This window comes from Triturus cristatus, chromosome 1_2, assembly GCF_964204655.1.
Source record: "Triturus cristatus chromosome 1_2, aTriCri1.1, whole genome shotgun sequence".
NCBI lineage: Eukaryota > Metazoa > Chordata > Amphibia > Caudata > Salamandridae > Triturus > Triturus cristatus.
In genome coordinates this window covers 1008599141-1008626307 of record NC_140580.1, presented here as the reverse complement: position 1 = coordinate 1008626307, position 27167 = coordinate 1008599141, and the positions used below count along the sequence as shown (strand labels likewise).

The 27167-nt window shown below is 41.8% G+C and overlaps 1 protein-coding gene across 1 annotated transcript in view; it reads right to left on the bottom strand.

Moving 5' to 3' along the window:
* Positions 1-27167, bottom strand: part of CACNA1B (calcium voltage-gated channel subunit alpha1 B) — a 1044174-nt gene that overhangs the window by 218881 nt on the left and 798126 nt on the right. The window contains exons 19-20 of the mRNA XM_085611669.1: positions 20488-20550; positions 3458-4270 (exon numbers count right to left, since the gene is read on the bottom strand). Of these exons, the coding sequence (XP_085467795.1) occupies positions 3458-4270; positions 20488-20550 (876 nt within the window). The remainder of the gene's footprint in view (positions 1-3457; positions 4271-20487; positions 20551-27167) is intronic.

Sequence of the window (27167 nt, the reverse complement as noted above, 5' to 3'; positions counted from 1 at the left end):
GAATATTGTAGTATGCCAGAAGAGTTTAATAAGACACATACCCATGTGTGCACTTCGATTGTGGGTGTCATCAGATCAGGTGGGGAATGCGCAAACGTGTAGTAGCTCACAGACCCTCAGGATAAATTAACGCTTTTAGACAAATGCCAAGTTGGCCAATGTTATTCAGTCTCCAGGCCTTTCCCCTAATGATAGAGAGCTGCATCTCTACCTTTGCAAACATAGGTACCTTCTACCACAGAAAAACAACGGCCTGCCCACAATTACTTGAATTTTGACATTACGGTATTGTAGAAAGACAAGTTTGATGTTTTACATCAGTAACTTAGTAAATCCACATCAAGCAAAAGAAAAGCCATCTATCAACAGGCAGAAGTTGGGAGCAACTATGCAACTAGAAATGTACCAAACAGTGCAGTAACATTTTACCACCGATTATGTCCCATTTTAACACACAAAGGCAAATGCTTCATCAAGGGGTAAAACACAGCAAAAATAGTATTTGTGTTGTCAAGTTTACCTCCAGATTTGGGCCGTAAATCTAAATTACCCTCTACTATACTACAACGCCCTGCTGCCACAAATATTAATTTAAGCAGTGAGACTAAATTTCTTCTTTTTCGGAGGCCGAGCCTCTGAGCACAGTAACTTTCACAGTGGTGCTTGAGGCAAGGAATGTGGTGCAAGTTTAGAATGTGGGCTGCAGCCACATCTCATCTAGACTGCTGGAGGCCCATAGTTCACATCTGTATAGCATCAGGTATCAAAAGAATAGTTATTGCCTCTAAAGCAACTTTGCATGTGGCCAGTACCCAACCGCGAATGCTTTAGAAACTGCACTCATTTTTTAAATTTAAGTGATAAAACCTTCTCTAAAGCAGACCTAGTAGACATGTAGTTTACATGCACTTCTTAATTATACACTTCTGTGACAAAAGATCGTCATCAAAAATATTGTGATACACAAATATCGTGGCAAAAATATTGTGGTATGAATATCGAGTTTACATAGTTTGAAGGTAAACGACAAAAATATTTTCTATCCAAAATATTTTGGCACTAAATATTGAGATTATATGAAAGTATGTATATTTAAAAATATAACTTTAAAGAAATATATATGTGTGTGTGTGAAAATATATATATATATTAAAATCTAAAAATAATGGAATACATTGTTTAAAAAATATAATGGGTAAAATAAATGTAAGTAAAACATGATAAATAATTTATACTTAAATAAAATTACTTTTTACAAACATTAAAACAAATAATAACTATAACCATTTATAAACACAAACTATATAAAATATAAATTTATAATCAAACATGGAAAACAAATGGAATTATACAATATAATCATTAATATTATATTTTAACAATACATTATTACAATTAATGTTAATAAAACAGTTACTGAATAAAATAAAAATATTAAATTACAACACAATATACAATACAAAAAGCACAAAAAATACAATTAAAAATAACAAAAAACTATAAAAAGGAAATTAGCAGCATTAGAAAACAAAATGTAAAAGAATAAAAATAGATATTTCTCCCAAAAAAAAGTAATACGTAGATTAAATTAAAAATAAATATCAACCATTACATTAAACTAAAAACAAAAATAATACTCAAAATTCAAAAGAAAATCCTTTTCATAAAAGAAAATGCACCACTCTCCTTTCAACCTAAAAAAACAGTAGGAAAACTATTGCACTTTAGAAGGATAAAGTTTACTATTCTGAATCCAACCTAAGCTACAAAGGGGACAGTGGCGGAGTTTGGAGGGATCAGATTTACTATTCCCACTTCAACCTAATCAACAGTAGGGAAAGCGTTTGACTTTGGGATGCCAGAATTACTATTTTCCCCTCAACCTAAGCAACAGTAGGGATAACTTTGGATTTTGGAGGGCTCAGATTTACTATTCCCACTTCAACATAATCAACTTTAGAGAACGTATTGTACTTTGGAGAGGTCAGATTTATTATTCCCACTCGAATTTAAGAAACAATAGGGAGAGTGCTGACTTTGGAGGCATCAGAATTATTATTCTCACTTCAACATAATCAATTGTAGGGAAAGGGCTAGACAATAGAACGGTCAGATTTAGTATTCCCATTACAACACCAGTAAAAGTAGGGAAAGTGTTGGACTTTGAAGTAGTCACATTTACTATTCTCACTCAGCCTCAGCAACCGCATGGAATCGTTGAACTTTCAAACAGTTGGATTTAATATTCTCTCTCTAATCCCAGGAACAGTAGGGAAGTGCTGGACTTTGCAAGGGTCAGATTTACGATTCCCACCCCAACCTAAGCAACAGTAGGAAAAGTGGTGGACTTTCTGAGGGGCAGATTTACTATTCTCACTCCAAATTAAAAAAACACTAGGTAAAGTGTTAAAAAACATATAATAATTGTTATACATAACATACAAAAAAATATTAAAAATTATAAAAAAAATTAAAAGAATCATTAAAGGTTATTTCTTTTAGTTTAACAAAACAAATCTATAATTTAAAAAAACTCCTCTTCTAAATTCTTCCCAACCAATTCTCCTACAATCCAAACAATCCACAAAAAATGTGAAACGATACTAAAAAATATCAAATAAATCGCAGGAAAACCAGTCCCAAAAAAGTAACTCTTAAAAAAATAGCACATCAAAAAAGGAAATACATTCATTTTAATTCATTAAATACTTTACATAATTAATAACACAACTATCTAACTAAAACTAAATTAAAAATTTTAGAAAAGCACTAAATAATCAATTGATAAAAAAATCATAATATTCATTATTTAGATATTATGTAATAAATGATGCTGCTATGAAATAATTAACATAAAAGTTTTATTTCACCAATTACATTTTTCAAATTGCAAAAAATTCATAACAAATGTAAATATATATTAACATTTCTTCCCACTCTCCTCCCGTATAGCCCCATACCTGCCAGTAGTTGAAGAAATAAAATAAGCTCAAAAACAAAACATTAAAAATATTACCAAACAAAAAAACAACTATTAAAAAATACAAACAATTACATTTAATATATTAATAGCCTAAAACACAGAAAAAATGACTAAATATTACAAAACCAATAATAACTATCTTTAAAAATATTAAAGACTTAGAAAAACAATATTCTTACCTGCAATATTCTGTACAATGATATACTTGTCACCATGATATTTCACACTGCTGTCCATCATCATAACAGGATTTTAAATGGATTCATTAATATCCAGCTCAATAAAAATGCATTACAAAGTAGCAGAGACCCAGTAGCTCACATTTTCACGCCCACAACACAATATGAGGATCTAACTGATAAGGCTGCATAGGGAGTGGGTTGTTTGTGATGTGCCTCTCTTCAACTTTATATTGTACTAAGCAAAATAATCTAAAGGCAGATGCTCTGAGCTCCTCCCTTTTCTGTGACTCACCTTGGCCGATGGTTCCGCTGCTCTTTATCATCAGTATCACCTTCCTCACCGTTTTCCTTCTTCTCCTCTGTGTCATAGGTGGATTGCGCTTTGTGTCTCATCTTGTGGCGCCGGTGGGGCTCCTCTCCATTTTCACCTCTGGAGCAAGGGTCACCATCCCGGTTTCCCGACCTTGAACCTCCCCGGTGCCTTGATCGCCGCTCACCTTTAGTCCCATTGGCTGTGCCATTGCCATCCTTGGGAGTTCTCTCAGCAGAATGACGGTGGGTCCGGTGCCGCCGGTGTTCCTTCTCACCTCCTTCCTCGACGGATCCTTGGCGGTGATGCCTTTTTCCCTGCTCCTGACTGCGGTTTCGGTCACTTTTCCCTTCCTTGCTACTTCCCTCACCCTCTTTGCTGCGGCTCCTGTGCTGCCGTACCCCTTCTTCTTTGCTGTTATTGGCAGAGTCACCATTTTCATTGCCACCTTCGCTCTTCTCTTGCTCCCCACCTTTGTCTCGGTGTCGGTGATGCTTTCTTGGTGCCTCTGTGCTATCGGTTGATGACACCTTCCCTTGTTCAGCTTCCTGGGCATCAGTGGGGCCAGCTTTACTACCATTGTTCTTGCCATCCCCCCTTGGCTCCACCACCAGAGGTCGATCCAAATGAGTCTTCATGTCGGGGCGGATGTGGAGCGTGGTAGCATAGCGCACACGATCTTCTGGGTCCAGCTCGTTGTACAAAGCTTCACAACTGGCCCGAAAGTTGTGCATTCGAATTTGACTTGTCCTCTGCTCCCAAACAGACTTGGACTTCAAGGAATTCTGCTGCTTGCTGCAAAAAGAGGTTGGACAAAGAGAATAACAATTATTTCAACAGCATAAGTGCCTCACGCTAGAATTAACTAAGGTTGTTTTGGATCATGGCATGAGCCAAAGAACACAGAGGTAGATGAAGATGATCTGCAAAGTTAAAAACACACAAGCAGCAGGAAGAAACAAAGGTTTTGTGGATATATTTTTTCAACTCCCTTTTCTTGAACAAATAGCAAGGACATTCTGGAAGGTGCTCATTTAGAGCTGTCAGTGACTAGAAAAGGTCTAAGCAAGCGACGACCAGAAGGTCCAATGAGAATTCTTTAGAGAAATTAAATTCTCCCATTACTCAAAAGCTAAACTAGAGTGAGGTAATGGATGTTAACTTGTAATATGAAGGACACACCAGTGAAGGAAAGCAATGCAAGACTAGAGTAACACTGTTGGGAATTGCAAAAAGCAAAAGAAATGTTTTTGCGTTGCAGCATTCAGGTAATAGATTTCTAGGTCAGTGTTGAGTCTGCATTTGATTGAAGCATTGCATAGCTTGTGTTAGAGCTCATTGGCAGTGTTGGGGATGTTAATGCTGTTCAGCTGGACTCGGTGAGGGTTGGGAATAATGTATGAAGTCGGTGTGGGGTGTTGTGGGTGAAGTTGAATATCTACAAGAATGAATGTAGGTAGTGTTTTTTTCAGATTAGGCAGGTTACATTTTGAAGTAGAAGTGTTAGAAGAGTCATAGATTTGTCTAGCATAAATAGGATACTATAAACTCAGATTGCAAAGTTAGGGTTGTGGTCCTGCAGTGTCAAGGTTGTGTACTTGCTACTGGTAGCATGGCTAATCTTCAGTGTTCTAAGGTTACAATGCTGTGGTTGTCTAGACTTGGTGTTAACAGAGTGGGGAATCTTCAGATACCATTAATTGATTTACCATGGGTCAGAGCAACATCACTAACAAAATCACTTTAGCACACTATGATGTCATAAGACAGCAGAGCCTTTGGATAATGATGGAAGATCAGCAGGTGTTGCGCAGAAGTGACGGGGAGAGTTTAACACATGTAAGTTGACAATGTTAGGATTTTGTTGAACTAACATGGCCATTGTGAGCTACTTTGACTACAGGCTTTACAGATAGAGGAGTTATGGCTTGGTATTGACTAGTCAATTGAACAAGCACGGAGAGGTAGAAGTCTTTACTTGGGTTTTATATACTTCTTCATTCTGACCTAAACTGCCACTGCAAAGGTTTTATTGTTTATGTGAGAATGGAAGAGCTGGTTTTGCAGTTTGTTTGACGTTGTATGGTGGTGAGTGGAAAAGCCTGAAATGGCAGTATTCTGACTAACATGAACTATATGCAGGAGGGTTGGGGTGTAAAACAGGTTAGATCAAAGGTTTGTACGTTGTCAGGGCTTGGTGTGACAAAGTTGCCATGTTTTGGTGTCACAGTCTTAGGAAATATTCGCTTGAGGTGATATTGTTGGAGGTGCCTTGGCTTTATGAAGCAGATCTGGGGCAATCTTGCCTTGTGATGTTAGATGTGTTGCAGTCTTCACAATGTGCAAGTGGAGTGACAGTTCTGAGTAAAAGACTAGATTTGTGTTAGATATATATCACTAATTGGCTTATTGACATTGCATATTTGGGTTGTCGTGTCATGCGTTGGCACAATAGAGATTGGGCATAAAATTGCTGGTTTCTTTTTTTTTAGGAATGCAGTGCTTCACAATGAGGGACCTATAACTTAATCCATCTCCTAGGAGGGCTAATGTACCCCCTACTGATATTCAATTATTGCCTAAATCATAAGTCCATACACATATTCACTAGTGTGAGCCCCCAAATAACTGCCACCCTGGTGTAGCTACTAGAAATCTAATATTACTACAGTAAATCTAATGGTCACAGTCAAGTCAATGGTAGCACATGATGTACTTGGGGTTTAAAACACGTTGGACCAGAATGTTCAAAAATGTGGTAGTTCCACAAGTATTTAGTGGACACCGCCAGGTAGGAGCTACAGCTGTATTATGGAAGGCGAGGTCTCCTGCTGCTGACAAAACACATGCAGCAGTGACCTCAGTCATTACATACAAATCAGGTACATGCCTCATTACAAAGCTAGCAACATGAGGGCACAGACTGCCCACATTTACATCAGCTTTTTGGCACTCTAAATCTAGGTCATGCATGCAGGGGAAACAGGTAGGCCTCCCCGAAATAGGCGGGGATCGGGAGACCCCTTGTACCATCATAACATGGGTCACAGAGGACTTACCAGTGGGGGTGAGTTCACAAAGCCATCCATCTTCACAGTCAGGACATTTTCACCTGCCCCTCCGATAGATGGCAAGAAATGCATTACAGGTGGAAAATCAGTCTATGACCCATTTTCACCTAGCAGTCTGCCATGGAAAAAAGTGGATTTCTCTGTGTGATACCTTACCACCGGGTGAGAAGATTTGCTGCCACCTTAAAGGGTCAAAATCTTTCCACACTCTGGCCAATCTAGTTTGCAACCTTGGTTTCTTGGGTAGCAGTCATGTACTCAAATCGCAATAATCCATCCAACTTTAAAAGGAATTTCATAAAGACAACCATAACATAAAAGACCAGTTACTGGGCCTGTACTAAATTCACTCTATGTTTATTGAAAGAAAATTGATGGGTCTCGTGTGCTCTTTCAGCTAAATTAGGTGTGTGAGCAATGAGCATTGCCTTGTTCGAGGCTGATTGCTGGGAGATGAGGCAAGGATGCTGCTCTGCAGGGAACTCTGAAAGAGCGATGCTGGCGTCCATCTTTGAGCACGTGCCTCAGTGGGGGCCAGTGACAACACAATACTTTACATATTAATAAGGACTATTTTTGGAAAAGTTCATCGCCTTTAAAGGACATGCAAATTAGCCCCTTGCCAAGTTTCCAGGGCAATCATAATGCCTGACCAGCACCCATCAGATGAGAGAAGCGAGCAGCACAGGCATTGGTCTGATGAGGGTGAACATTTGTTGATATTTGGGGGAGGTTGTGGAGGGGTGGAAGGTATAATCATGGGCTTGTAATTGATATACGGAAGAAGATGCAATTTTGGAGAACATACCAGATCTTAGATACTTCAGGCTTATCTCTTAGTCCCCCAATATTTGTTAACTACTGTCGAATCTCACAAAGACCAAATGTCACATGCTTGAACACCGGTCTAAAAGTGTAAATCTGTAGGTGATATACTATGGTCAATGAGACTTACAGGGCATGTGCAATGCTCATCTAAATAGCTTTTTTATCCTTCAGCAACAGCACCACACTCCGTGAGGCAGAAGCTGGTTATTTAGTCACAATGGTCCTTATGTTTCAAAGCATTTCTCCATAGCAGCTATGAAAAATCTCTCTAGAAGCGGAATCCACCATCAGTTCAGAAAAAAAATATTGTTTGCAGGAACTTTTTTCTGAAATGTACTTCTTGAAAAGATTGGAAACAGAAGTTTTCCATTTACCCATTGGTGTATCTTTGGAAGGGGCCGTGCAAGCTTTTATCGCGTACAGAATGTGCCTATCATCAGCAGGAACACACACACTCTTTCATGAGTGTGCGCACACACAAAGCACACACATCCGTAGCAAGTGGGCTAGCACCCTTCACACACACAACTCCTACAGCACCACCATTGAAAGTAGCACTTAATCGCAGGGGAGAGGCACAGCACTGAAAAAAGGAGTGCAAGCTTCCCTCACACAACAAAGAAGAGAAAGAGCACGCTCAGTGCAAGCTTCCTTTTCACACTCAAGTACAGTGCTGGCAGCATAAAATTCCACACTCTCTTCTGCCCTATAATGCCTCAGTTCTTCCACAGAGTGCGAGGGGATGAGCCATAGTCCATATTTCCACCAACTAAGGGGCCGATTACGATGCCGTTAGGTAACTGTCCCGAACAAATCGGTTCCAGACTCATTTCCTACCGAATCCTGTCCTGTTAGTCCGGATGACCGATTACGATGCTTCCCAACATCGTTTGGTCGGACTCGCATTGATTCCAATGGGAGCCTGTGTTCTGACCAAGAACACAGGCTCCCATTGGAAAAAGGGTGGTTGGGGAAAACCTTACACCCTGTGGCGGGAAACCCATGATGCTGGCCACATTGTGCATGGTTGGGTAGAGGAGTCCCTTGGGCACCCCCACGGGCCACATTCGGTCGCCTCTGGGTGAAGGGGGGCCCGCAATGGGTCCCCAAAGACCGATTCTGAAAGCCATTTCGTCTCGGGCAAACCGAGTCGGAACGGCTGTCCAAATCGGTCATAGTCATCGCTCATCTGTAAACCGTGCCCATTGAGCTGAACGATTCGGCTTCGAAAGACTCGGACAGACAAAATGCCTTTTGGAACCGCTGCGGACTGCTCATACAGTTTCCGGACATCGTTATTGATCGTTGGGAAAACTGTACGATTTGGTAGGAAACAAGGGTTCTGAATCGGATTCTGCAATACCAAATCCCATCCAGAGCCTTTCCTAAAGACATCGTAATTGGACCCTAAATCTATGCAGGCTATTAAACAAGACACTCATGGCTTACGAATTCCAAATGCAGCCAATCTGGACAACAAATGGCCCAGATAGTTATAGATAATAAGGCTCTTTATAGCCGTGTTTTAAAAAACAAGTCTTTTGGTTTACATGAAGATCCTTTTAAGTAACCATCACCAACCTCTGGGCCGGTACCTTATAATCTACCTAAGGCTGTAAGTAAAATCTCTACAGGGATAATTTTTAGTGGATGAGGGGAGAGTTGCCATTCTCTATTGAAACATGTTTAGGAGTCTCCTCATGCAGTGGGTATTTAATGAGTCAGGCCACTACAAGCAGACCTTTGGCCATCACTGACCTCCCCCCCAACAGTTCCATGTTCAAATATGCCCTGCTGGATGGACACACCCTAGAGGTAGACAACTAAGCACCATTTTGTGAAAGAGTTCACAAACACCGTGGCCATTTTGGTAATGAAGAAAATGTCAAGTCTGCTCCGCCTTGCCTCTGTCCAGATATTTCAAAACTGGCTGTTTCAGCCACAACAATGTGTCATTTTTGTGATCCCATAATTTGTTCTCTTTTATTAACAGGACTCAAACTCAGTGGTGGAGTGTTCTAATGGAACTATATCCCTTCTGTGTGGGGCTATACTGGTCTTTATACCTACAGCTCGGGCCTATGAAATGGGTTCAGGGCCTTTAAAAAACAGTATAGCCCTCAGTACTGGGCTATAAGGCTATAGCATAGCTATAATATAGCATTATAGCCAGCTGCTGAGGGCTATCTTATCTATCAAATCATCAATTCTTCCATATGGACGCATCAACATCCCTGAAACTACCACTGAGGTTATAGAATGGACCCGATATCCATTCTCCAGGTAATAATCTTCATCCTCTATATGGAGCCCTTGGCGTCCCACACACAGTCACAAAATCCATCAAAATGCACACAACATTCATAGAAGTTTCAGATGCCAGTGATACCGAATGACTCAAACACTGCCTTGACCTCATTCAGAAAAGAATAGCTGTGCCTGCTTGAAAATAAATCCCACCTACTTCACAAATGACAACACAAATACAGATTCAAGATTGGCTATGGGCAGGAAGCTAGGGAGATTCATACCTCCGTTTGCCGGACGGCTCTGATTCACCATCAACACTGACTACTACTTTCAGGCTCACATTACAAAAATTAAACAAGATAACAATAGATCAATTTACTAATGTTAATTAAGCCCCAAGTAACCAAAATTAATCTTACGTTGACTTCCTGCGCCCTGATCCTCTCCTTCCATGATGAAGATAACAACCTACTCATTCGCATAACGGACTTTAAATATCAGGTGACACCACAGTAGAGCATACTACACACTGCTCCCCCATCTCATTAACGACTGTAAAAAAAAAACACATCAGCCCCAAACTTAAAAACCTAAATTAGCTGCCTCATCTGGTCCTCCACATTTTTTAAATCTTCTGCATACCAACAAAACAAGAGGTAACTGTGCACCAGAATACCTTTTCCGAACAATAAATGACCTCAGATGCACACAAGGAGCCACAACATCATCAGGCTTGAAATCTAAAAGTACAAAAGGGAGAAACTCAAAAGTCAGGACTTTTCCATTTAAGCAATAATGATCTGGAACAACATTTCACCTCCTATCAGTCTGACTGTATCACACATGCTATCCAGAAATAAAGTCAAGTAGACCCACCTCTTCAAGGTGCACCTCATCAACCCTCCATAAAGCTTTGTTCTAACATAGAACTTTCCCCACCTCCTGTTCTTCTCTATAGCATGCAATGCTAAATGGTTACCCTCCAGAGTTCTGCTGTACTATATAAACAGAACTACTTAGATCTGACTGTGAATGGAGCCGTATAATGTGGTCCCACGGAGCTCTATGGCACTAGGAAGCAATCCAAGTATTCGAGTACAGTATAGTACGAGATCGCTAGAAAGAGAATGGCATACTCCAGTACGTTGAACGTGCAAGCACCAAAATACTATCCTGTCTTAGAATTTAATTTCACTGGGAAGAGATGCGAAGATTATAGTCCTTTGGAACTGAGGGAACAGATTGGAATACTACTCTACCGTAGGGCTCACGGTCACTAAAACTGTTCAGAACACTCTAGGGCTTTAAGTTCCTAGGGACAGACAAGACTACGCCTTCCCTTAGACATCGACAGCCCACCTTGCACTGTGCTGCATGAAAATTAGACTAGAATTGTCAAAAGACACCACACTTAATGTCACTATAAACAGATTAGAACCTTTCTTGGCCAGACAGAGTAGAGAATGCCTAACACCACACTGAGGCACGAGTCCTTACAAGGAGGAAGACTTGCTTTAGGATGACTGTTTGAAGCTCTGACTCAGCAGAAGGCTGTTCACCAGCAATACTACACAGACAGTCCCAATTTAGGATCACATGTCCTGCTAATTAAAAACAACTGGACCAACTAGTCCTTAGCATCCAAGCATCAGGACCAGGATACCAGGGCCAAGATCTTATGCAAGAGGTGGCATCGAAAGAAAGAACTTATTGCAATGTGAGCCTCACAATTACATTTCTCGTAAGTCTATTGCCATTTTTTAAATACTATATTTTTGTTGGGGATGTTTTGGTAGTAGTTATTTTCATACTTATGATATATTTGTCAATATTTTTAGAGTAGATATGGAGGACATTTATATTATTGCTATAGAAAGTCAATATTTGGACCACCATAGTTTGGTAGTTAGATATTTTGTGGTTGATAATGTTGATAATGTTGTAGGGGAACTGCAGGTTGACGTGCACTATTATATTCCTGAAAGAAAAATCAACATTACTAATAAAATACCTACCTCTTTACGGGATATGAAGGTTGATGCCTATCACACCACAGATGCACCTGGCATTGCCGGACACTAGCTACACATTATGTTTTAGGTACAGGCATACATTATATACCACGGTCAGGTGGCGGTTCCTAGGACACTGCTATATCAAATCTTTTTCTTATTTAGGAAACAACAGAAGTGCATGTTGGCATGGTTATCATTTACAAAAAGCCAGAGGGTTGAATTGGGGATGATAGCTGATGGATACTGAGTAAACTTAGACTTCCCATTAAACATCTTGAATTTGTGACCGTAAGTTAATCCTTTTGTCAGTGCCGTCCAAATTTGTTAACTTGGCTTTGCAGGGAAAAAAATATCGAAACCCATATTTATTGCTGATGGTTTCTGTAATAAAAATAGTTTTTTTAATGGGAAAAATCTTCTTTACCAGAAATGTTGCCTACAGTTAGAGTTTTGCGATGGTGACAGACTTTGAGCTTCTCGAAGTTCCAAAGTCTGTCCCTTTTGAAAAACTTTAGTGGTGAAACCAGAATTTTGCACACACCAGCATTTTGTACGTGTTGGTTTATTTTTCGAGTTGGAAACTGATATCTACCAATGTCTGCCCACTCGGTTTCATTTCCACTAAGGAGCTTGATGTCACTTCGGGCCCCAAAAGCCTCCTTTTTTAAAATAAACTTCTATCTTTAGAAAGTTAAAACATAGGGGTCGATTACGATGGCGGGCGGACAAAGTCTGCCTGCCATCACATTGGCAAAAGGGACCGCCCGCAATAGGTGCAGCGGTACGACAATACCAATTATGATGCGCTCGCTGGGCGCATCCCATATTTTTACATTGCAATGTAAAAATACATGTTGTGCATTTGAATGTACAACATGACAGGCACCCTGCGGTGCCTGCCACCTTGTACATGCAAATGCAGGGGGATAACATAGGTACACCCCATGTGAAGCCCCCCACCCCCCCGGGGGCCGCAACGGGACCCCGAAGGCATTCACCGCCTGTCTTTTTGCGGCGGGATCTCCGCCGAAAAAGACAGGCATCGTACTTGCCCACGGCGGTTCCTGCACGGCACCGCTGCCATTGCCCCATTGTACCATGTCCCACAAGGCGGGCAGAAAAGGACCGCCTTGCGGGACTACGGCAGACGGTCTTTCCGTCCACCGCGGTACCATTCCCATTCCTACCGCCATCCTAATTTGGCGGTGGGAATATTCAGGGTGATGGCGGGCGGACCGCGGGCCGGTGGTGGCGATCCGCCCGCTATCATAATCGGCCCCAAAGTTCCCTTTGGGACAAAACATGGAGGGGGCTTGATCACACTTCCAATAAAATACATTTGACTGCATGGCTTTTGTGTGAGTGGGGGGTTGCAGGAAGCAGTGTAGTCAGTGGCCTAGGAGTGTTTACTAAAAAGGCATCCAAAGAAAACTGGATAATAATGTTCTGCACAAGGGGATTCTTTTCAGTATAGTTGGCATATTCAGACGGATTTGCACAGGAAGTAGTGAGTACTGCTAGTCTAGGCTCTGTCAGCTGGTTACAAATGTTCTCTCAATACACCCTCAGAAATTATATGTGATGGAAATACCTAACAACTGTTGTCAACTGAGTAAGATTCAAGTATGTAAAACCCAACCCTGGGAACAATGGGGCCATTCAGTGAGCATATGTTCATAACAAAAGTCCAACAAGGTGTAAATATACACAGTGATGTACTCTTTTATTAACCTACCCTACCTTAAGGAGGCATAGGCATGAGCTAGACAATGATCCACTAATTGTAGATATTTCTACAGGGCATGGGTCACTCACATGACAAGGTAATAAGCCAGGCGTTTACACACATGATGGAGGTATGACTACAATGTGATACATGCTAAGCCTATTTCATTGCTGGTGAATTCACCAGTGGGGTATTACATACAAAAGGAAGGCAACTTAAGTAATGCACATTTTGAAAGATTACACCGAGTTAGCGCATGAAAAGAGTATGTCAGGAGCAGGTTGCGTAGGGAGTAAAGGGGCATGTGGATAAAGCAGACAACTTGAATGTATTGCACACATGAAGGTCAGATCACACCACTGAGGTGGGGGAAGATACTGCAGGGGGAGGGGTTTGATGAAGGAATAGCCCGGCAGAGAGTGTGGCGTTTTACCTTGGAGCACTTCTCCTGCTTGTGTAAGTTGAAATTATCTAAATTCAGTCCCCAGGTGCTTCATATCCAACAGTAAAATAATGATCCGAATTCGGCTAAAGTTGTGATTATTAGCTACAAGATCAATGAACATATGAAAATGACGTATACTAATGACACTCATTACCACAATATACCAGAAATGAAGGCAGTGAGTGCAGTGTAAGAACAAAAAACACCACTAAGAAATAGAAACAAATAGGAGAACTATCTCTTAGGTCCACATATGAGAGGAAGAAGTGCCTCGATGAGGTACACAACCAAAGGGTAGACAATGGAAAGAAGGTCTGTATCACGTGAAGCAATGAACCCAAGATTTTACATCAATGAGGGATCCATGCACCCCATGAACTTATATTTACCAGGAAGGAAACAGACTTAGGGCCTGATTACGAGTCTGGCGGTCATAAGACTGCCAGGCTCGTGATGGCAGTGGTCCGTCTACCGCATTACGACTTCAAAAGTCATTGCAGCGGATGACCACCGGCTACGCCAGCGAGCAGTCGTTCCCTGGCAGTGGTGGAGCTGCACTACAATGTAACATGCTGAGCGGGACTAGCGCTGTCCCGCTCAGCATATTATGAGTTCCACCAGCCAATTCATGATGGGAGCTCTGCCATGAATAGGCTGGCGGTGGGGAAACAAAAGGGGGCCCCTTGTCCCCCTCATCATTGGGATACATTCAGGGGGGCAGAACATGTGCCCTCCATGTCTGTATTCCCCCAAAGTTGCAGCACGGCATGGACATGATCGTCCATGCCGTGCTTGAACATTTTTTGCCATTCCCATTGCGGTGCCTGTTTTCCAGGTACCACCATGGGAAAGGACTGTACGCCTTACACGAGTTCAACTCATAATAAGACCAGCGGTCCTTGCGCGGCTTTGGTGCAGCTGTGTCGGTGGAGAGCCAGTGCAACTGCGTCAAAGTCGTAATCAGGCCGTAAGGCATTGAATACTTACCAGTGAAGTTATTCCAGTGATTTACATTTAAAATGGAGCATAGGGTCTCTATATGAGGCGATATGACCTCCATACATAAGGGAAAGACAACCTCAAAGTGGACACATCCAATGAAAGTCATTATCCCAGTGAGTTGAATTCATGAGAAAGAAGTGACCTTTACGAGGTACAGGAGGAAGATGAGACCAATAAAAAAAGCACAAGTGACAAGACAAGTCAAAAGAGATACTCGAAGAAAAGATTGCCCTCAATATTTAAACAAAAAAGAAATTATCTTAGAGAAATACGTAGGGGAGAGAGGTACCTAACGAGTTACACAAGGTTGAGACAATCATAAGCAGTTATGTTAGGGAATTATGACCTGAAAGAGTTGCTGGAGTAAGACAGAACCTTGAAGATTCATAAGTCTGCTTATCTCTTTCTCATACAATTTACCGTTTACAGTCACCTCTCTCCAAAAAAAGAGTAACGGTTAAAAGAGAGCCATGACCCAAAAGACTTAGACAAGACAGAGATGACCTTACGAGGCACAATTTGTGACAGCAAGATGAATGTAAAGAGTTGCATGAGGGAGAAATGAACATTAATTATGACACGAGACAGATAATACTGAAAAGATATTCTAATGGAAGATGATCCTACTCAGTTACATGACAAAGTGGTGACATGAAGTAGTTACTGCATGGCGAGATGACCTTATGTGCTACATGAGAGGGAGATTTGTATTTACGTCTGCATTTTAGCATTAAATAGCACTTGAACTCTCACATATCCAATCATTTGCTTCGCCCATGATCACTCATGTCTGGACCGTATGACAATGTGTATCTGGTGCAGGTTACAATTGTATTGCTTTCAAAAAATGTGTTGATATTCTCCAGAGGAATGTAATAAAGATTGTGAGTAGGGGAGTCCTTCAAACTTTGGATACTGCTACAGAGAATGTCTTTCTCTTCTTAGTGTCCTTCATGCATGGTGGGTGCCTCCATTTTGATTTGGGAATTAGCCCTGAGGCTTCTTTGTGGAATGCTGGGTTTTCTATTGTTATAGTAAATATCTGTGATTGTCCTAGACTTTATATGTCTCAATTGCAATGTTTCACTTGTTCTGAGGGTTATCCATTAACCAGTGAACTTTTTACTAGCTATGTATGAGGTACCCAATGCCAAAGAAGCTGCTATTATGATCTTTCTCCTCATCTTGTCCTCGTTATTTGAAGATTTCTCTGGAGTCTTACACAGTAAGTTGCAGCTTAAGAGATGGTTTATTTACATGTTTAACTCGGACTAGAATTGCACTCCTTGCATCTTCAATTTATAAAATAAGAAATAAGCGTGACCGATAATAACCAGCAGGCAAATGGATATTACTTTTGAGATGCTGTTATTTAAGACAACTAGTACCAGTTCTGTTTTATCGCTGCTGGGGTTCCACTTATCAATATCCATCCAATGTGTGATGACTGTGAGGTACCTGTTGAATGTGCCAGAAAAAGTGGTTGGGTACCCTGAGATGTTGGGGAAGAGTTGAGTCATCAACATATGCATAAAATCTATATAAGCTAATAGGTCATGTGGTGACTTCTGGTAGATGCTGAAGTAAATTGGCAACAATGCTGAGCCCATTTGTGCTCAATATGTTGTGATAGTGTCAGGAAAGTTGAATTCACTGATGGTATTTTGCAAGTGCTCATTATTTAGCAACGATGAAAACCACGTATAAGTTACTGTATGTTTGAGGTCTCTGAAAATCCAGTACTTCCTGTATTACCATTCCACCATTGTCATCGTAGGATAGTACTCTAGTTTTTATGTCAGGTGTGGATTTTTCAGGCCTTTGTTTACACATCTGGTTTCCTGGAAAGTTGTGAGCCTCTATTTCCTTGGTGATTTCAGTTGTATTGAACACAAGGGGCTATATCGGATCACAGTTCAAGATGAACATCTTGGATACCTTAGCTACTATTTTCCTCAGTAATAGGATATTTGGAGGTGAATTGCAGCTCAGTGACTTGCTTGTTTTAGAGGTAGACTTTTCTACGATTATATATACTCATGCTGTCTTAGGTTTGGTAGGCAAGGATCCACTGGAGAATGATGCACTGAGTAGGACACTAAGGGCGTGGCACTTGCTTCCCATTCATGATAGGAATGGGCCTGGTTGTGTTATCATTTGTTGGGTTGATGTTGTGCATGCTGTTTGTGATCACAAATATGTTACTGGATGTGGAAAAGAATGACTCAGTGAACACTGGGGACGGATTTAGAATCCACCTTGCATTTCTTAGGGAACTGGATTGCTTGCATAATTTCTTATTGTGTATTGTTTGCTCCAATGATCTGATTTTTACCTATTATGTGGTTGATGTTTTTGGAACCATTCTCTACTGATCAGATGGGGATTTGTGTGGTGGCATACATTTGTTAAGAACTGTTCAATTTTGCTAAATTGAAATTTCTCATTTCACACTCATCATTTATTGTTTTCTTGTCAACTAGATTTACTGTATGTTATTTTCGGCTGTGAGCTGGTATTTGATGCCAATTGAATGTCATTTTTACTATGCTCATTTAAGTCTTCTGAAATCTCTTTTCAGTTAATGTAGTTTCTGGACCATTGTTAGTAGGGTTTGTGTCCTTGTTTACAACTAATGTGGTATCAGTGAATTGGACACTATTGTGAGTGTGTTGTTATTCAAGAGTGGTAATTCCTCAGAAATCCGTTAATTGAACTCGGGCTGGAGGATTTTAGCCAGTGTGTAGCTGGCATTTTCTCTTATCATGTTCTTACAGCTCCTAATGTTCTGTAGCTAGCAAGGTCGTTAAATTTGTTTGGTTGGCTTTTGGAGATCCATTTCAAATTACAAAATCTTGTCATTTGTCAAGTTGATCGTGCCTACAGTAAGATTAATGAAGTTGGGAATTTGGGTAAGGATAGAGTCCACCGTGTGATCTCTTCCATGCTTTGTGGGATCAAAGAGACCGAAATTGTGAAGTTGGTTTCCATAGCAGAGCCAGAGTTTGAAGTAACTCCTGTTTAGTAAACTGCTTTCGTCTTTCTAGTATGAATTAGAAGTTGTTCTGTAAGAGTGTGCAGGTGTTTGGCGCGCACCCGTCTGTGGGAGAATAGGCTGGCGGTACAATACCACTACACTACGTTAATTACTACATCTCAGAAACTGTGTCTTATTCAGTAGATTGTGTAGATTGAAAATGGTTGTAGATAAGTAGGTTAAATGAGGGTTGTGTTGTCGAGACATGTTTCTGTCATGGAGCAAAAATTGATCTGCTTATCCTCTTGCAGCTATATATGTCCACTCAATCCCATTGGCTCTTGTAGACTTGATACTCGGCAACAGGAAAATGTTTATGGGTTATTCAGCTGGTGGACTGGTCATGATGTGCTGGTGGTGTCCATATGTCTTTCCCTGGTCCTGCCTGTAAAGCCAAATTCCCGTTGAAGTGATTTGATATTCGATTCCGCTGTACTTTTCCAGTTTTCTACTTTGATGTATATCTGTTTGTGCTGTGGTGATCCATTTAGACCTTTTCAACTGTTGTGTGCAGTATGTCATCTGGTATGCCAGTTGTGGATACGAACAATTCCTATATCTACTATAGACATCCCAACTAGTTCATCTTGTAGATTGCTCACCACTGCACACGTTTTGTTTTTTCAATTGTTTTAAGAGTTTGAGCTGTTAACCAATGACTATTATTGGATAAATGAAAGATTGATAGAGTTAAAAAGTTAGAAAGGTGAGATAGAAATGGCCCACGAGTTAAATGAGGGAGAGACGCCCCATAATAGTTAAAGGAAAGGGAGAGAGAAAATACAAAACTACAGCAGTGGCGCGGTAGACATCACTACAAAGAATTACATGAGGCAGAGATAACTCTAAACATTTAAAGAGGTGGGAGATTAAACTAAAACAATAACATGCGGAAGAGCTTACCCTAATAACTATGTAAGGAACATAAATGGTGCTAAATAGATATGTTATGTGTATTAGTAAAGCAATGTCTCACCCTCAAGGTTGTAGTGAGTCAAAAGATTTACATGTGGGTGAGATACCCAAAAGAGGCACACAAGGGAGAAAAGTATGTAAGTAATCATGGGAAAGAGGGAAACCCCAGAGATTGATACCCCAGTTATGTACACATGGAAGAGATTGTTAATAGAGAGATGAGCCTGCAGTTACACAAGGGACAGATTTCGTGAAGATAAGATGATAGAATGCTGTACAGTAGAGACAGGGAGATAGAGAGAGATAACGTAAGAGAAAAAGGGAAAGTAAGAGAGGAACCCTAGAGATTTACATGAAGGTGAGAAGATATGCAGTAGTTAGACGAGTGAGAGGTGACCATAAATATGGATACAAAGTAGAGAGGCCTCCAAGCAATTACTTAGATGAACTACACCTCCATGCGGTACCCACTTTTGGAAACACATCTGCCTGGTCATTTCTCCACTTTGTTAAGTGTTGCACAAGTGTGCCACCTCTCTCCCATAAGTTCACAGAGCTACATCATGTGATCAGAAGACCCAAGTACACCCTCTTGTTGCCCTGTTGGCAGATCCTGGATGCACCTTGATAGGCGGCACTGGACGCCAAGCTGGTAGGAGCTTATCTTCAGATGGAAAGTGCTCTCTGAGTCTGTTAGGCACAAGGCTTTGGCCTCCTCTTCACAAAAGTACATTTGTTTCCTCTTTTTGATGAAATCATGCAAGCTTGGTGAATTTATGTTTCTGTTTTAGCAGCAACATAACCAAATAACAAGCACAGAGAAGACACCACAGCCTGGATGGATAGGCCAGAAGAACAGAGGACAAGCCACACTGCACAAACAGAAAGTTAACACGTGGAACCAGAAATAAAGGTAGGAAAAGCAGATCTGATGGGGAAAATGAGAATGAAAGCGAAGGCTAGAACCCTGGCAACACAGAGGCTGAGCAATATGGTACAGTGAGGTAGACAGGGGCACAGGATTTAAAGTAAGGCAGACAAATACAAGGGAGAAGTAACAAGAGACAGCAACTTGATAAAAAGATGAGATGTAGATAAAGTAGGTGAAGAAAGTGGAAGGGAAGTAGTAAGCGAAACACTGAGGTAAAAACAGGTAAAAAATAGAAAGTCAAAGAAGAAATATATATGCACAGATAGATGTAAATGGACAGATGGATAGGCAGAGATTGACATACACGATAAGACAGAGTGACAGATAGATAGATAGATAGATAGATAGATAGATAGATAGATAGATAGATAGATAGATAGATAGATAGATAGATAGATAGATAGATAGATAGATAGATAGATAGATAGATAGATAGATAGATAGATAGATAGATAGATAGATAGATAGATAGATAGATAGATAGATAGATAGATAGATAGATAGATAGATAGATAGATAGATAGATAGATAGAAAAAAATCAACAAAACAGAAGAAGGAAAAGGGAAGGTCAGTGACTGAAAGTACCAAAGAGGGCAGGAGTACTGACATCTAGCATAAAGCATTATGATGCAGGTAGGAATTTCCAGCAGCCCGTAGTGCGGACACCCGGAGGAGACCTTCATTAAGGGAATGATTCTGAGAGGGAGAAGGCATGAGTGGAAGGGTGCCAAAGGGAGGTTTATTAATGCCATCAATCCACACACTGAATATTGTAACAGAGAGCAACTCACGGTGAATTTACGCTGGAGACGGATGAGCTGCGAGATACAGCACCTCGACTTTGCTTTACAAAACTGCACATGCAAAAAACAAAAAGTGAGAAGAAAATATAGCTGTAGATCAAATGATAAAAATAACATTGGGTGCAGTGAGAGTCCTATGAGTGGCCAACCCCTCCTGGTGTGGAGCAGTGTCATCCAGCTCCCTGGCATCCCAGGAGGCAACGGTGCAGCAATCAGGGAGAAATTAACTCTGTTCAAAAAACAAAAATACAATGAAATAAAACGCCTATGAAGAAAGCAAAGAAAAAGCATAACTGAAAACACAAGAACATCTTGGAAACCCCTTATCCGCATATTTCTTCTCCAGGTCTCCTTTGAACATCAAGGATAGGGTTCAGCCAGGAAGCGGCTCTGATACTGGTCTGTCAGCTACATTTGGCTCCCAGATGTATGTCCATCCTGGTCTACCATCCAGGACTTGTAAAGGTGCGAGACTTCAAAGTTTAGCCTTGTTAAGACTTGAACTGTATGTAAAGTATCCAGATTTATGGCTGTGTGTGTGAATGGTGGTTACAACGTTCAGCGTAGGATGTTTTTTTTCTGCATCCTGTCAGTAACAGTCACATATTCCCTCCTCCCTGTGGCATCTTTGGGTCATGCATTTCTTCAAACATGTTTTCCAGTGCAAAGTAGGGTTACACTGTCCCGTCCCAGTGCAACCGATCACCCATTCAAGGTCTGCAGCATCAAATCAATTTCCCATCTGTTCACACTGTCAAAGGTCACGCGGCAATCTGATCTCAGGAGATTGATGAGGTGTCAATATTCTCCTATATATACAGAGAATTAATTCTAAGGCCTGATTTAGAGTAAAGTGGTAATGATAAAAGTGCACAATTTACAGAGTAAATACTAAGCTGGTAGCAGAATTCAGCACACTATCGCTAGAGTGGAGAAAATTCCACCAGTAGATTCAACTGAAGATTTAGCATTTCATCCAGAATTCTGAGGATTTTCTATTTCCTTTAATCTGCTCTCATAATCACAGCTCCAGTCAAATGCCCTCTTTCAATGTTAGCGAGCAGTCGCTAAGGGCGCACTCCTTTGTTCTTTCTATTAGAGATCTTAATGCGCACTCTTTCTGAAAAATTGTCTTTCACCATTCTCATGCGTCACCACCAATAAATTATCCAAACAGGGTTCTCCTGCTGAATCTGAGCTTCTCACAGACAAATGATTCTGCTCAGGAGCCATCTTGTCACCATGATGTCTCTCTCATGGCACCTTCTTGAAACCTGGAGTCTGCGACCCCTCTCACTTACTGTGGAAACCACCATGCCACCCCCTGAGCTGGGCGATATGTAGCCAGACTTCTCTAACTCTCTTTTCTCATAGTATGATCTGCGATTTCACACACATACATTGTTCTCGACACTTGTTGCTTACGACTCATCATCTCAGTCTAGCTCTCAGCTACGCCTAGCCATTCATTCAGCCTGAGCCCAGCTCAATCGCACTCTCCTTAATGCACAGCCCTAAATGAGCCAATTCCCAGATTAGACTTGTACAGCACATCCCAGACACAGGTTAGACTACCTCTAGCTGCCTAATGTCAGCCCAGCCTATGCAAAGGTTGACCTTGCATTGACTAAGCCTTGTACAGTTTAGCAGAGTCCCAGCTGAATTACCCTCCAATTCAGCCTAAACCCAGCTCAGACTAGCACCGAGTCAATAACCTAGCCACCGCCACCATCAAGCCCTACCTCAGCATAACCTCAGCTGCAGCTTCTTCATCGCCACTCTGTTGCCACAATCCAGCTATGCACCAGGGAGTCGTTCACAAATAGATGTAAAAAGCTGTTAATTGTTCTTCATTGGACGCCCTCGCCTTTGGCGGCAGGTGTCAAATTCTAGGTAGGGCAGTTATCAGTGGATAATGCCCTCTAAAGAGGACATTACCACTGATAATGCCTGCGGGGTTATGATTGTTGCGTTTTGGTCACTTTTTCGAAATCCTAGTGCCAGTTGCCAGCAGTGAGATGTCCACCCAGTGCAGACTTTTCAATTCCCCTATTTTTTTTTCCTTAAGTAGGGTGACCAGAATTTTAATGCCAAAAACTGGAACATTTCACAAAAATAGAAGGAGGACTACAATTTTACTTCAAGTGAGCGCCCAGAATGACGGCGTTCCTCAGCAGAGAATTACAGAACAGACAGTTAAAACATACATAAAATGTAATTTTTAAACCCAGTAGCTTGCTGTTAATTACATTTCTTTCTTGATACAACTGCTAGCTATCCCTGCTTGTAAAACATAAAAAGGCACCGCCCGCCGTTTTCAGTCGATCCTCTAAAAACTGGGACATGAGTTAAATTTCCTAAAATCTGCCAGGACAGCTGGTGAAAAACTGGGACAGTCCTGGCAAATGCTGGACGCCTGGTCAACCTACCTTTAAGGCCGCCCTACAAACAAACGAACGCACAGCCCTAGGTGGCATCTGAAACCTGAAGGGAAATATATTGAGACCACCGTACGAGCAGTTTTTTTTATTTCACCAAGAGAGAAATACATTCCCCAAGTCGCATTTACTCTGTAAGGGCCACTGCAACAAAAAGCCTTGGAAAATACATCTTGTTTCGCTCGCTGCAACACACCGACTGACCACTAGAGGGCAGAAAACAACTAGCTACAAGACCAGTTCCAGCGCCTCTTTAAGGGATTGGAGTAGCCTGCCCGTGTCTTGCATTAGTGCAACTCTCCGGTTTCATGGTTTTCAGAGAGCACGTTGATCGAATCTCAACTATCTTTCCGCGCTGATTGTTTAACATAGGGTGAGATGCAGTAGTTTGATTGATCGGCAAACTTGGTCCAGTAAATCGGCAGTATTCTGAGCTTTGGCTTTTATTTCTGAAGGCGTTTTCTTAGGGGCAGGGGTGGCGAATTTGCATTGTTATAATGTATATTTAATTCTGGATGCACCTTCATGATAAATGGAGGGATAGGCGCGTATGCCTGCACTACTATTATTCTAGTTTATAACGCGGGAGCATGCAACCTGAAGGTAAAGCTCACTTCTATTGCGCATGCGCTCTGATCGTGGGTGTCGTCACGTGCGCCAAGGTTGTGGTGGCTTCTCAGTCTCTTAAAAGGGCCTTCACCTGCTCTAAATCATATACATGCCTGAGAAAATGTTGTCATTACTTACCCCCTAATATTCATGACTCCAGAAATGCTCCTTGCACTTATAGATAATATTACATTATATGTTACACTTTTAAAAGATATCAATCCATTCATATCACTCCCTGACTCAAACATACATGTTTTGAGATCACGTACACCTGTATATTAAACACAGGTTTCTGAGGCCATGCTTCAAATATACATCGATCTCATCATCTTAGCCTCTAGGCCAGGCGCATATTTTTGGCAGTAAGGTGGCCCACACATCAAAAATACACTTTTTGATACCACATTTGCCAATGTATTAAATATCTCTAGGAAACATATGAAACCGTGCATCAAACATATATTTCTTGAGCTCATTCTTAACTCTCATTAGACCCTATTCCAAACATGTCCCTCTCCGGCTTAATCTTTATCCTACCAAATATGCCAATATTGCAGTGACACTTTCTGATGGGAATATGTTTGGCCATCTCATGCGTAAATATTCAGTTATATACAGGCACCAGAAGAAAACTCACAAAATGTTGCCGTGTTGCTCGCCCAGAACTTTGGCGGAATGCATGAGAACTGTATAGTTTGGTTTTGTTGTCAGATATCCGCGATGTGGAGTACCTCAACCCAACCCTATCTCCTCCTTCCGCCATGGTGAGGTGAGCTATCTGAAGGCGGGCGGTGCCCTCAACACACGTCTACAAAGCATGCGATTCATGGACAGGAAGTAGCCTGCAACGGATTGAAGTGTGTGCTTTCTGGCGTTGCCCCCCACCCCAGTTGCTAACTGATGCCCGAGTGTTTTATTTCTAATGCCCGCGCGCCCCCTTGAGTGCTGTCAGAGTGGACATGCTTTCTATTGACAGTCAACCACCACCATCTCTTCAGCTGTCTGACTCTGAAGCTTGGAAGAAGCGCCTCTCTTGCTGACAGGACGTGGCACCTCTTGGGCTGGTCTTGTGCGGACGATTCCGTGGTCAATAAAAGAGCCCTGGCATGTTACTGCTGTTTTCTATATGTAAGGAACCTTCTTAGCAGAGTGAAGGCTGAGCGCATGCGGAGACAAAACACAGGCATGCGTTCCAAGGAGGGGGGGGGGTGCGCCATGCATGCCCCGGTGGGCCTGATTAGGTGTCAGTGCCACACGCAGCCTAGATGTGGTGGCATAATAGTTGATTTCACCTACTAGATGGTGCAGAGGCGCAACTAGAGCCAAATTTCGGGGGGGGGGGGGGCTAAGAAAAAAAATTGGGGGGTGGCTGAATCTTTAAGCAAGAGGCCGAGTGGAGCTGCAGGGGCTCTTAGAAGGGGTGAAACAACAGCAAGGCCTCATTAACATGCAAATGGTCTCTTAAATACCTGTGAAATGCTTGGGTGCGGCTGTGTGCGTGCCCGGGAAGCTGTCTCATCCCGGGCTGCCACACGCGACGGGCGGAGGGGGCTGAAGCCCTTTGAGTCCAATGGGTGTTGCGCGCCTGAGCTGGTGGCATGTCGGCCGGTCTGAGGGATGCTAGTTTGTGAGAATGGATGCATGAGTTGCAGCTCTTTTTGGCTGTGTGGATAGGCCGGAGTGCCTGAGTCTGCTTCAGGGAAGAATGTTCGGTTCAAGAGTCAGTGCTTATTCTTTTTGGAGAGGTGCAGTGGGTTCCCCAAGAGCTGAGAATGGACCTAAGCGTCGACCAGAAACAGGACAGGTGGTTTCAAGGTTGATAATTAACCACAACAGGATCTTCCCTCAGAGTTTACTAGACTCCTACTACCACGAAAGAAAAGAGCGATCGAGGTAGCCATAGAATGCATTACATTTAGCTAATTTTGCAAGCATGGAGTTATCTCTGTGTACGGCCACCAAATCCTGTGGGCTGGTTAGGGCACTTGGGCAGTCTCCTTTTTTTCTAGTGTGAGTGGCGACCCATTAGAACCCGTCAGCTATTTGTTTAGCAACCAAATGGTCGCACACAGGAACTCCTGGCAGAATGAGCCTCCAGAGAATGGGTTACACTCTCAGACTAGGGGCGAGGAACATCCTCGTGGTTGAACTACTGGCCCCGCTGTGTTTCCCCCAACGTGCTCATCCACAGTTTCATAGAAAAAGGAAAGAACCTTTTTAAACTTCAGTGGCTTTAGCATGGGAAGCCAATGAAGGGACACGAGAGGCTGTACAATTCATGCTACTCAACGCACCCCAAGTCTACCAGAGGGTGGATAGTAGCAGTTTACAAAAAACCCAAAAAATTGTCACATACCACTGTCTCAAGTGCTGTGAACTACAGTGTAAGGTTAGTGTGATGAGACAGTGGGATGGCACAGTGTTAGCTCACTGTGATAGTACAGTGTTAGTTCAGTATGATGGTACAATGTTATCTCAGCCTGATAGTACTAGGTTTGATCAGTGTGATGGTACAGTGTTAGCTCAGTGTGATGGCACAGTGTTAGCTCAGTGTGGTGGTACAGTGTAAGTTCAATGTGATGGTACAGTGTTAGCTCAGCATGATGGTACAGTATTAGCTCAGAGTGATGGTACAGTGTTAGGTCAGTGTGATGGTACAATGTTAGCTCAGCATGATAGTACTAGGTTTTATCAGTGTGATGGTACAGTGTTGGCACAGCATGGTGGTACAGTATTAGCTCAGAGTGATGGTACAGTTTTAGCTAAGAGTGGTGGCACAGTGTTAGCTCGGTTGGACAGCACAGTGTTAGCTCAGTGTGATCTACAGATGTGGGCAGGGTCACAGTGTCGCTATACCTGATCTGATCTGTGGATTAGGGATGCCACCGTGGGTGATACTACTCCCGTGTCATCTCTGGAATGAAGGGATAGGTTACATGGTATTACTCCAGAGGATCTGTGGGTTGGGTAGATGAATAAGATGGGTTCAGTGATGTAAACAAGGGGCTGAGTGGGAATAACGTAATATGGTTTATAAATGAGAGTAAATATTGTAAACACTCGTTAAAAATGGCCTGGATAGCTCTAAAACTCTATATATTAAGATGTTTGTTTTGTTGGCTGATAACTAGCCAACATTTCATGATGGGTTAAAGAAATTACAGTAATATAAATTATAAATGAATGGACTTTGTTAAATGGTAGGAAAAGTTTGGCCAACAGAAAATGGAGTGATTATGAAGAGCCTCCAATATGGTGCATGGGTGAATGATATGAAAGAATCAGATGGTGGCCTGAGTCTGCGAAGGACTGATTAAACAGAGGTAAGAAAGGGAGTGCTAAGAATAACTTATGCAAAGTCAGCAGGTACATACTCCAGTATGACTGATGAATGATGAGTAACAGAGGACTCATTTGGGTCTCAGTATTGTAGGTACAGCGTGGAGTGTTTTGGTGATCTTGCACTAGTATCATCTAACAATGGGAAAGGCACATATGTATCAAGTGTGCATATCCAGTGCTACTCATGTAGCACGAACCAATCTGAGGAGCAACAGAGTGCCTAACAGAGACTGGAGACCAGAGATAAGATTCAAAATCCCCTACAAAAAGGGAGTA